The sequence below is a fragment of the Salmo trutta genome, chromosome 5, assembly GCF_901001165.1.
Source record: "Salmo trutta chromosome 5, fSalTru1.1, whole genome shotgun sequence".
Lineage (NCBI taxonomy): Eukaryota > Metazoa > Chordata > Actinopteri > Salmoniformes > Salmonidae > Salmo > Salmo trutta.
In genome coordinates, this window is record NC_042961.1 from 54,523,490 (window position 1) to 54,536,036 (window position 12,547).

At 42.3% G+C, this 12,547-nt stretch overlaps 1 protein-coding gene across 1 annotated transcript; it reads right to left on the minus strand.

Moving 5' to 3' along the window:
* Window positions 1–842: 842 nt before the first annotated feature.
* Window positions 843–10,567, minus strand: LOC115194539 (E3 ubiquitin-protein ligase TRIM58). The gene is made up of 10 exons (XM_029754292.1): window positions 10,354–10,567; window positions 8,435–8,480; window positions 8,274–8,326; window positions 6,010–6,594; window positions 5,548–5,643; window positions 5,025–5,258; window positions 4,521–4,683; window positions 3,658–3,684; window positions 1,554–1,933; window positions 843–1,203 (listed from the first exon to the last, which is right to left on the minus strand). The coding sequence occupies exons 3-10, from the start codon at window positions 8,313–8,315 to the stop codon at window positions 988–990; spliced, it is 1,743 nt and encodes a 580-aa protein (XP_029610152.1). The 5' UTR covers window positions 8,316–8,326; window positions 8,435–8,480; window positions 10,354–10,567; the 3' UTR covers window positions 843–987.
* Window positions 10,568–12,547: the final 1,980 nt, after the last annotated feature.

Consider the following 12,547-nt stretch of genomic DNA (forward strand, 5'->3'; position numbering starts at 1 on the left):
TAGACCCTGGTTTGGTGCTGGAGATAAAGGCTGAAGTGTCAGAATTGCCCATTAGGACAGAAGAATGGAGGCGTGTCTGACACGTGCATTTTAATTAGAGTATATCTCAAAGTTGAAGGGTTTATTCATCACCTTGCCACGCTGGAAGTCACCCTCAGTTTCAGCAGCAGCCTGTGCTAATGGAGGGCCCTCCGAGTGAGTTGGTAGGGGAGAGGTTTGGTATTCACCAATGGATTGCGTCCCAATAAATATCTCCTCTCATGAAGCGTGCACTTCACTCCCAGTAATGGATTTAACAAACGGTGGAAACGCTCACACCGAACCAATGCTTTTAAATCCACAGCAAGAGTACACAAATGTGGAGAAGTGGGCTGCAACAAACAATTTCTGCAACATTCTGAATGGAAAACCAATGAATTTGTCAAGCAAGAGGTTATAGTAGTCAATACAAACATGTGCCCAGTTCTACACTTGGACTGAAATATGACTTCAATTGCGTTGTCCACACAGCCTGTCCTTCTCAAAATCTATTGGAGAAGATAAGAGGAGAGAGGGACAAGTTGTTTTCATTCAATGGTTTAAGTGACACTGGAGCAATTGATCTTTCCCTGGTCTCCTCAACTCCATTGAGGAGAGGACCAAGATCCCTTCAGACCACATCCAATGACATGAAAAATGTAGATATTAAGGACAGGGGAAGCCAAGTTTGAAAAGCTTGTCACAGTTCTACTCCTCCCATGTGAATTGTAATTAAGGCGATGCCACTACAGTAATCTACAGTCCTGTTAGATGGGAGGGGACAGCTGTACTTTTTCCTTCATGCAAGAATAAGGAGCTGGAGGTAAATAAAAATATATATATTTTATTTTGTAAAACTTCACACACACAAAAGAAACAGTCGTAGAACAAACACATTTTTGAATTCCCCATTTTCCAATGATCCTGACAAGAACTCTGCCCCTAAAAGGATTGGACTATCAATGAGCATCATCGTCCACATAGGTGGTTTGTGGCAGTGTGGGTTCTAACAATCATGGCGTGGTTGGCGGGTTTGAATGCAGGACAGAAGAAGTCAGGGCTGAAGACCGGGAAGAATCTTTCATTGGTTGGCATGTGGTTGTATGTGTAGAGGTGATGACCGAGATGAATGTCGTAGAATGACACGAGTCGCTTCTGCCCGTCGAAGTATACACCCACATGTGCCTGTAAAGTGTAATGAAGCTCATGAATAAAAAGTTAAAGTAGATGGCAAAAATTGCCCCGCGGATATTACATATGACTGGAAATTAAAGCCGTAGATAAGCGAAACAACCACTTCAATAATGTCAAATATCTAAACTCATGACAAAGGCTACCTCCAAAGACATGCATGAAGCCAACTAAAATTAGCTGTTTTGCCAGGTGAAACATCCAAGTGAGATTTCACCCTCTATTGGCAACGAGACGTTAAAGAAAAGTTGTATTAATTTAATATCAAGACACCCATCGTCGAAAATGTACTAGACTTGAGAGCCCTTTGGGGCAAGTGTGCCCTGTATCCATCTTCTACATACCTTTCTCATTTGTGTTACGGTGGCAATAGGGTTGGGGGTAGTGGTGGGCCAAAGCCTCCCCTCACGGTGTACCAGGACCCAGAACCCCTCCTCAGGGGTGACACTCACCCCTAGAAAAGTCATGGAGTACCCAGTTGCCACACCTATAAACCACACATCAGATTCATTTCCAACCCAGTCCTCCACCTCCACCTCCCAGTAGGCTCGATGGCTGCTGAACCACTGGGTGGCGAGGACGCACGGCACCTGGGTGAAGCGCTGGGCCGACAGGGGGAACTTCCTAGCAATCTTGCTCCTGTCCACCCGAATCTCACAACCATGGGACCCCCTTCTGAACAGGAGCGATGGGTGGGCTGTGCTGGGGTCAGGAGTCACCTCAACTGAGAGGAGGAGAAGGGATAGGTAGGGGGAAATTACAATCAAGTGTTGAATTAATTTTTCAAAGTTGAGCATATAGGGTTATTAACACACCAGGCACTAAATATACTGCTCAAAAAAATAAAGGGAACACTTAAACACCACAATGTAACTCCAAGTCAATCACACTTCTGTGAAATCAAACTGTCCACTTAGGAAGCAACACTGATTGACAATACATTTCACATGCTGTTGTGCAAATGGAATAGACAACAGGTGGAAATTATAGGGAATTAGCAAGACACCCCAAATAAAGGAGTGGTTCTGCAGGGGGTAACCACAGACCACTTCTCAGTTCCTATGCTTCCTGGCTGATGTTTTGGTCACTTTTGAATGCTGGAGGTGCTTTCACTCTAGTGGTAGCATGAGACGGAGTCTACAACCCACACAAGTGGCTCAGGTAGTGCAGCTCATCCAGGATGGCACATCAATGCAAGCTGTGGCAAGAAGGTTTGCTGTGTCTGTCAGCGTAGTGTCCAGAGCATGGAGGCACTACCAAGAGACAGGCCAGTACATCAGGAGACGTGGAGGAGGCCATAGGAGGGCAACCACCCAGCAGCAGGACCGCTACCGCCGCCTTTGTACAAGGAGGAGCAGGAGGAGCACTGCCAGAGACCTGCAAAATGACCTCCAGCAGGCCACAAATGTGCATGTGTCTGCTCAAACAGTCAGAAACAGACTCCATGAGGGTGGTATGAGGGCCCGACATCCACAGGTGGGGGTTGTGCTTACAGCCCAACACCGTGCAGGACGTTTGGCATTTGCCAGAGAACACCAAGATTGGCAAATTCGCCACTGGCGCCCTGTGCTCTTCAGATGAAAGCAGGTTCACACTGAGCACGTGACAGATGTGACAGTCTGGAGACGCCGTGGAGAAGGTTCTGCTGTCTGCAACATCCTCCAGCATGACCGGTTTGGCGGTGGGTCAGTCATGGTGTGGGGTGGCATTTCTTTGGGGGGCCGCACAGCCCTCTGTGCTCGCCAGAGGTACCCTGACTGCCATTAGGTACCGAGATGAAATCCTCAGACCCCTTGTGAGACCATATGCTGGTGAGGTTGGCCCTGGGTTCCTCCTAATGCAAGACAATGCTAGACCTCATGTGGCTGGAGTGTGTCAGCAGTTCCTGCAAGAGGAAGACATTGATGCTATGGACTGGCCCGCCCGTTCCCCAGACCTGAATCCAATTGAGCACATCTGGGACATCATGTCTCGCTCCATCCACCAACGCCATGTTGTACCACAGACTGTCCAGGAGTTGGCAGATGCTTTAGTCCAGGTCTGGGAGGAGATCCCTCGGGAGACCATCCGCCACCTCATCAGGAGCATGCCCAGGGATTGTAGGGAGGTCATACAGGCACGTGGAGGCCACACACACACACTACTGAGCCTCATTTTGACTTGTTTTAAGGACATTACATCAAAGTTGGATCAGCCTGTAGTGTGGTTTTCCACTTTAAATTTTGAGTGTGACTCCAAATCCAGACCTCCATGGGTTGATAAACTGGATTTCCATTGATTATTTTCATTTGATTTTATTGTCAGCACATTCAACTATGTAAAGAAAAAAGTATTTAATAAGATTATTTCATTCAGATCTAGGATGTGTTATTTTAGTGTTCCCTTTATTTTTTGAGCAGTGTATAATACACAACATGGAGGTAGACTCAGGACTACACATTAGCTCACCTGTGAAGTCTTTAACCAAGGCAGCCTCTGAGGGATAAACAGAAGGTAACAACAATTTATTAGAAAACATTCAATTGCAAAAGTTTAATGTTGCACATCCGGGCCCATACTCATGTTGCCAGACTAGGAATGCTGATCTAGAACCAGAGGGGTATCCTACTAATTATCATATGAATTTGGCTCACCTTTACATCAGGTATAGGTTTATGGCAACAAATCCTTCAGAAACAACCTGCTCCCAGGCATGCTAACTACTGAATTAAGTGTCAGAGTTGAAGACCAGTGAATGCATTCCGATTTCCCCCCTTATTGCAAAGATAGCATTGCCTCTTCCTCAATTGAAGGAGAGTATCATTTATTAATCAAATCTACATTAAAATACCTCACATTTAGTAATGATCGAATGTATTTTAAACTTCGGTATGACTCAATAATTACATCAATAGGTGTGGGGAGAGGGGTCCTCCTGCCTTCAGAATAGCCTCAATTCATTGGGGCATGAAATCTACAAAAAGTCAAAACCATCCCAAAGGGATGCTGGCTCATGTTGACTCCAATGCTTCCCACAGTTCTCAAGTTGGATAGATGTCCTTTGGGTGGTGGACTATTATTGATACACATTCCAGTGCGTGTAGCACCTACCATACCCTGTTCGAAGGCACTTAAATATTTTGTCTTGTCCATTCATTCTGAACAGCACACAAGCCATGTCTCAGTTGTCATCTGCACTGACTGAAGTGATTGTAACAAGTGACATCAGTAAGAGATCATTCCTGTCACTTGGTTAGTATCAAGGAATGAGCAAGTGTTCTTAATGTTTTGTATTCTGTGTATAATCAGACTTTGGCTGTGTTCACACAGACCTGAGCCAGCATTTCCATTTGTAGTCAAGTAGCCCATCATGGGTAGTTTGGCCATGTTTTGCATTAAATGCTCCACAAGGTTCCCCAGTAGATCTGTGGGGATGTTGACGGTGCATGGTACTCTGATGCCATCTGGAGGAGCAGGAGTTAGAGAAGGAAGATTCTAAAAGGAGAAAGAATTAATGGAGTTAAACAAATGCATCATACACGCATGTTGATCCACCTACAATGATGAGAGTTGGATCCAAGACATGGACTCTACAACGTATTAGATTGGCGTAAGCATTGGCTGGAAGAAGTTTCCACCATAGTGGCATCCATGACTGGGACAGGCGTACACGTCTAGAGAAGAGCATAATCGTGTTCGAGAAAATCTAAACCATGATTCCTCACAGGGTAAATTGACTGAGCTACAAAAAACATTGTTATTCATGATGTAAAAAATGTGCAGATCAGTCAATCAACTCAAGTTATCTGCAAAGTCAAACACGCCCAATAACTCACATTAAGAAGCTCAAAGGAGTCTGTGGAGCCAATCGCCCGCTCCAGTGCAAAATCCCTGCTTATCAGAGCTGTGATGTCTTCTTCAAGCGCACGGCTCCAATGGGAAGACATCCTCACCAGCTCGTCCACTCTCCTCGAGGCCTCAGTGTTGTAGCGATCGTAGATCAGCGTCACCTTGCTGACCAAGGATAGGTGGAATGCATTCACAAACTCAATTTGCCTCGCTGCTGTATTCTGCAAGTAGACGAAACAGAAGTGAGGATTCATGGGATTTGATACCTTCTGGACGTTGCAGACAGAAAAGCATTAAATAGTACAGACGCAACTTCTTGATAAATCTGACAGACATTCTGTTCTACATGATACATTTCTGAACGTTCTGCAGCATTCAAAGAGCGGTCTTCAAGGCATGGTAATTTTCAGTAGCACAATTTGTAACCCCCATGGGAACCTGGAATGAATTACTTTTGAATTCTACTGCAAAATTACAACTGTAACATAGCCAATTCAAATGAACAGTCACCTCACAGAGTAGGACTGAAGAGTTTAATCTCTCTGCCTCATTCCGAGCAGCCTTCAGCTTCTCCTTGACCACTGTCTGGTCTTTAGCCAGCTGAGCCTGAAGTTAAGACCATAGGTGTTAGCATTCGTGCTGGAACAAAAAGCTGCACAGGGTGCCCAATAATTATTTTTAATGCACCAAATGAAAGAAAACCCAATGAAAAGAACCAACACAGGGTGGGGACAACTACCCAAACTAGTCCAATAGGAACCAATGTTCTGTTCCAAATATGTTATGGTGTGTCATACAGAATACAGCTCAGGACCGGGGTTAAAACATTACATAACACAACGGAAGACAAAAACAAGCATTTATTGGACAAGTTCAGGTAGTCCCTCCTGGTTCAAGTCAGTTTTCTTCCATTTGGTGCCTAATGAATACAACCCTGGATTGATGAACAATTGCACCAAAACTCATTCTTACCTTTTGAGCCAAGAACTCTACCTGCATAGTCACAACCAGGTGGGCCGGTGCCTGGTGAGCGTCACACGCCACACACAACATGGTCTTGTCAGTGCGGCAGTAAAGCTCCAGGAGCCTGTTGTGGGTCGGACACATCCTTTCCTCCAGGTTAGCCAGGGGTCTGACTAGCTTGTGCCTGGAAAACCGGGCATTGTGGACCCTTGCATGCTCCAGGCAGTACGACGACAAACACACCAGGCAGGTCTTGATGGCCTTGGGCATCCTCTCTCCTATGCATACGTCACAGGAGACCTCTCCTAGAGCCACAGTTGGCTGGTCGACGGCCTCGTCCCCTCCTCCACTTGCCCCATTGAAGCTTTCCACAAGGTCTCTCAAGACTATGTTGACCTGGATGTTGGGGGTTGGTGTGAAGCTAGTCTTGCACAGAGCACAGATTGCAGGGTCCCCTCTACTGTTCCAATAGGCCTCGAGGCAAGGCATGCAAAATGTGTGTCCACACGGGATTGTGGCTGGGTCAGTGAAAACACCAAGACAGATGGAGCACAGGAACTGGTCCTCTGACATGGACGATGCCATCTCCTCAAGCTGGGGACAAAGGGTTAGAAAACATTGCAATCTCTGAGTTGCAAATTAATTTGTCTGTCTTTCCATAGTGGCACAGACACGCCGTTGTACAATGTGACTAGCCTGTAAAAAAAAAGCATTTTTAAATATTAACATTATGGCCAAAAGTCACATTACTGAAATCTATACATTTGAGAACACCAAAATCGTTGAATAATGTTTGAGCACAGAGTAACATTAGATGCCTCAAATAATGTGGATTGTGTACAAGCTTAGAAATGGCAAAATTACAATGTGAAAAAATAAAAAATATAGTCTACACAGGACACAAAAAGACTTGGCTAGCCTATTTATAAAAAAAATAAAAAATAAAAATAAATAAATAAATAATCAGGCCTAAGTCACTCAGCTGAGCATATAACAAAAGCTTCAACACGTGAATGGAAGTCTGCATGTGTAGCGTGCTGGAACATGCACTCCAAAAACAGGCTAAACCATCAGATATACCGAGGTTTTAGACTATAGGCCATACAAAGACTAGTCAAAACATTGCAAAACGCTAACAGAAACCATTACCAGTGCTCAACTTGGGCAGGAGCTCACCGGAAAAGTAATAGCACCTCAAATGTTCTACTGCTCAGGCTCCTGTTTTTCTTATAGACTATCGTTTTAAAAGTATTGTGGAGCTCCTGAACCTAAATTTAAACAGTTCCAGCACCCAAAATGAGTACAGGCATCTATTTCAGTCCAAGTCAAGCACTGATCGTTAAATTGAAGACAACATGAATAATATAACAATTAATCCGTAACTGCCCAAAGCAATACATTTTACCAGAGTCACTGACACAATAGAGCTGATGTGCACATGCACACACCCTCAAAACAGGAGAAAGCGAACACAAAACAGGTTGGCAAGAATGTATAAACTCCAGATAACATCAGCAAGGTTTTGGCCATCAAGCAGCTTTTAAGCCATCGAGAGGCTTTTAAGCCACCGGTCGGCCATATTGGTACTCTAGTAGGAGCAGTACTTCAATGAAATGTTGGACCAAATAATTACATTTTTAAAGTATTTGTGTTTTGTAGTAGGGACAGTAACAGTCATGTAAAAAAAAAAAAAAGGAAATTGAGATGTTACTTTGTTTAGCTCACATAATAATGGAAAGTTCTCTTCAAGGAGTCGAATAGAATAAACATGACAAAAATATAAACAAATTCATTTCTATAGCTTCCAAATATTTTTTTACAGTGGTGAGTGAATACCAATATGGAGGTGTGGTGGCTTAAACACAGCACCCCCTGTTAGTCATCTAGTGTATAGACACTACCGTTCAAAAGTTCATGGTCACTTAGAAATATCCTTGTTTTGAAAGAAAGGCATATTTTTGTTACATTAAAACTTATTGCAGATCAGTGGGACGGTAACGTCCTACCTGGCCATCAGCCGGTGAAATGAAATGGCAAATTCAAATTAAGTTACTATAAATATTAAACTTTCATGAAATCAGAAGTGCAATACATCAAAATAAAGCTTAAACTTGTTAAGCCAGCCAAGGTGTCAGATTTCAAAAAGGCTTTAGCGAAAGCAAACCATGCTATTATCTGAGGACAGCGTCCAGCACACAAATGCATAACAAATCATTTTCAACCAAGGAGTTGCGACACGAAAGTCAGAAATAGCCATATAATATATGCCTTACCTTTGAAGATCTTCTGTTGGCACTCCAATGTCCCAGAAACATCACAAATAGTCCTTTTGTTCAATAATGTCACAAAAATGTTAATTTATTTGGCACGTTTGATTCAGAAATACACTGGTTTCAACTCGCCCAACATGTCTACAAAGTATCTAATAACTTACTTGTAAACTTAGTCCAAACAACATTCCCAATCCTTCCTCAGGTATCCTAAAACGTAAATAATTGATAATTTAAGATGGGATAATCTGTTTTCAATACCGAAGAAAAAGACCACGGAGCGCACTCCAGTGTAAGCACAATGAAAGACTACAGCCCTTCAGTGACAATTGACAGCCGTACTTCATTCCTCAAAAGAAAAACAACCCATTTTTAAGGACTTGATATCTAGTGGAAGCCATAGGAACTGCAACTAGAGCCCTTATAAATCAGGATTCCCAATGAATACCAGTGGAAAACACGATGAGCTCAATTTTTCCCTGGATAGATTGTGCTCGGGGTTTCACCTGCCAAATCAGTTCTGTTATACACAGACATTATTCTAACAGTTTTATAAAAACGACAGAGTGTTTTCTATCCAAGTCCACTAATTATATGCATATCCTAGCTTCTGGGCCTGAGAAACAGGCAGAAGACTTTGGGCACGCTTTTCATCCGGACGTGAAAATACCACCCCCTACCCCAAAGAAGTTTAAAAAAAAACAAATTGATCAGAAATACCATGTAGACACTGATAATGTTGTAAATGACTATTGTAGCTGGAAACAGCTTATTTCTCACATTGAATAGCCTTCATTTCAAAGAACAAGAATTGACTGACAAGTTTCAGAATTAATTTTTGTTTCTGGCCATTTTGAGCCTGTAAACAAACCCACAAATGCTGATGCTCCAGATACTGAAGTCTAAAGAAGGCCAGTTTTATTGCTTCTTTAATGAGCACAACAGTTTTCAGCTGTGCTAACATAGTTGCAAAAGGGTTCTCTAATGATCAATTAGCCTTTTAAAATTATACACTTGGATTAGCTAACAACGTGCCCTTGGAACACAGGAGTGATGGTTGCTGATAATGGGCCTCTAGATATTCCGTAATGTTTTATTTAAAGCCATTTCCAGCTACAATAGTAATTTACAATTTTAACAATGTCTACACTATTTCTGATCAATTTGATGTGATTTCATTGGACAAAAACACATGCTTTTCTTTAAAAAACATTGGTATTATTCTGCTACATTCCTTTCACATTTCCACAAACTTCAAAGTGTTTCCTTTCAAATGCTCCCAATAATATGCATATCCTTGCTTCAGGGCCTGATCTACAGGAAGTTAGATTTGGGTATGTCATTTTAGGTGAAAATTGAAAGAGGCTAATTCTTAAGAAGTTAGAAAACAAGGACATTTAAGTGACCAAACTTTTGAATGTTAATGTATATAAAACAATTGGTTGGCAATGAAATATAACTTTAAATGATTGTTGCAATAAATGGTTAAACTGTCCTACGAATAAGTTTTGTGCAGTCTATTGTAATCTACCTTGTAGCACAAACTGTAGGCTATGCGTGCAAGTTCTACAACAGATTGACAAGAGTGCCCTTTCACAGTGGCAAGAGAATCACGCTGCTCTCATAACCAAGTGTGACTTTACAATACACACACTTGAACAGCCCTCCAACTGATTATTACTAGTAGGAAACTTGTCTTTCATCCTGATCTCCCACATGTTGTCACCAACAAAGGAAGTTACTGGAAATGCAGTTATCAAGGTAGTTAAATGCAGCAACAAAAACATGAAACCAATATATATTTTTTAAGACTAACTTGTTCACGAGCATGATAGCTGTACTTCATGTTTTACACAACTTGTTGGCCATTAGCCAATGGGCGTTTCTCAACAAGTACAAAGCACGTGAATGCATCCAACTGGTACGTGAGACTTCACAAATGGTACATTCCCACCTCCCACTTAGTTCCAAACACAACATTTGACTAAAAGCCTTATGAATTTCACATGGGGATGGTACAACATAGCTCACATTTGACAAACTTTTCCCTTAGTCTAGTCAAAAGTATTCCTTTGAAACTCACCTCTGTGTATGTAGCGCAACAATCAAACAGAAACAATTCTCTTCTTCTGGGGGGAAGTGATCTAATGAGTTTCCTTAATTGGTTTCAGGTGGCATTATGTACTGGTAAGCTCCTCCCTCTTTCATGAAGCAACAAATCAGTAGAAGTGCCATTGTGATTCCCATACCCACATCTGTGTTCAACAACCATTGGTTTAGCCCTGCAGTGCACAGATTGAAATTATTGTAATGCTTTTGGTACTTTCAAGACAACTGGGAACTCAGTTAAAAACTAGGTCAAATTCATGACTTCTGTGATCTTCAGGTCAGAAAGTCGGAGCTTTAGAAAGAGGCCAGGGTTCCCAACTTGTAATTCCAAGTTGGATGACCATTCAAACTATTTTTCCCAGTTGGAGATTTTTCCCCATTTTTTTCAGAGTTGTCTTGAATGCACTGAAGTCCGAAGTTGGAGATTTCTGAGTTCCCAATTCCCAGTTGTTCAGATCGCATTATTAGTCCCTGTTCAGAGATAAAGCTACCCTGGAGAGGCATACAACCACAGGCAAGGACTTTGATTCATTATTACAAATTGACTGAATTGTTTTTCTAACTACCCAGAGTCCGATGAACTTGTTCTATGCAAACATCAAAGCAGTGACCCGCTCCTGCAGGTTCATGCTTTACAACATCCACAGAGTACAACCATACCTCACAGAGGAAGCGGCGCAGGTTGTAATCCAGGCACTTGTCCTGTCCTGTCTGGACTACTGCAACTCGCTATTGGCTGGGTTCCCCGCTTGTGCCATCACACCCCTGCAACTTATCCAGAACACTGCAGCCCGCTTGATTTTCAACCTTCCCAAGTTCTCTCATGTACCCCGCTCCTCTGCACACTCCACTGGCTTCCAGTCTAAGCTTGCATCCACTACAAGACCATGGTGCTTACTTACGGTGCAGCAAGAGGAACTGTCCCTCTCTACCTTCAGGCCATGCTCAAACCCTATTCCCCGAGCACTCCGTTCTCCCACCTCAGGTCTCTTGGCCCTCCCATCCCTACGGGAGGGCAGCTCTCGCTCAGCCCAGTCCAAGCTCTTCTTTGTCCTGGCACCGCAATGGTGGTCCTGAAGCTAGGACAACAGAGTCCCTGCCCATCTTTCATAAACATCTGAAACCCTCTCTCTTGAACAGTATCTTAAATGATGCTCCTCACCTCGATGCTATTGAGAAAATTTTTACTTTCTATGCCTGTGATATGTAGTTGTCCCATCTAGGCAACTAAGTTGCTCTGGATAAGAGTGTAATTGACTAAAATGTAAATGAACAAAAACCTACTCATCAGAATTGTTCAAATGAAATAAGATCAATGTGTCATAAATAATTATCCAAAGTCATAACGACATAGCTGGATATTTTAATTTGATTTAGGTCTGAAGATGACTGGCTTAGCTGTACAATGCTACAAATAATACATACTGTACTGTTAGGTTCTAAATGAGCCTACTAAAACTCACAGACAATTAGTAAAGCTTAAACCAAGTTTATTCACCGTCAATACAGCTGCTTCAGACAAAGACATGGTTCCACCACTGGTGATATATATACAATGCCTTGCAAAACTATTCATCCCCTTTGGCGTTTTTCCTATTTTGTTGCATTTCAACCTGTAATTTAAATATATTTTTATTTTGATTTAATGTAATGGACATACATAATTGTTTAAATTGGTATAGTGAAATGTAAAAAATAGCTTTTTTAAATAAATAAATTAAAAAAACAAAAGTGGTGCTTGCATATGCATTTACACCCTCTGCTATGAAGCCCCTAAATAAGATCTGGTGCAACCAATTACCTTCAGAAGTCACATAATTTGTTAAATAAAGTCCACCTGTGTGCAATCTAAGTGTCACATGATCTGTCACATCATCTCAGCATATATACACATGTTCTGAAAGACCCCAGAGTCTGCAACACCACTGAGCAAGCAGTACCATGAAGACCAAGGAGCTCTCCAAACAGGTCAGGGCAAAGTTGTGGAGAAGTACACATCAGGCTTGGGTCCTAAAAAAATATCAGAAACTTTGAACATCCCGCGGAGCAGCATTAAATAAATAAAAAATTAAATAGAAAGAATATGGCCTCACAACAAACCTGCCTAAAGAGGGCTGCCCACCAAAACTCACAGACCAGACAAGGAGGGCATTAATCAGAGAGGCAAC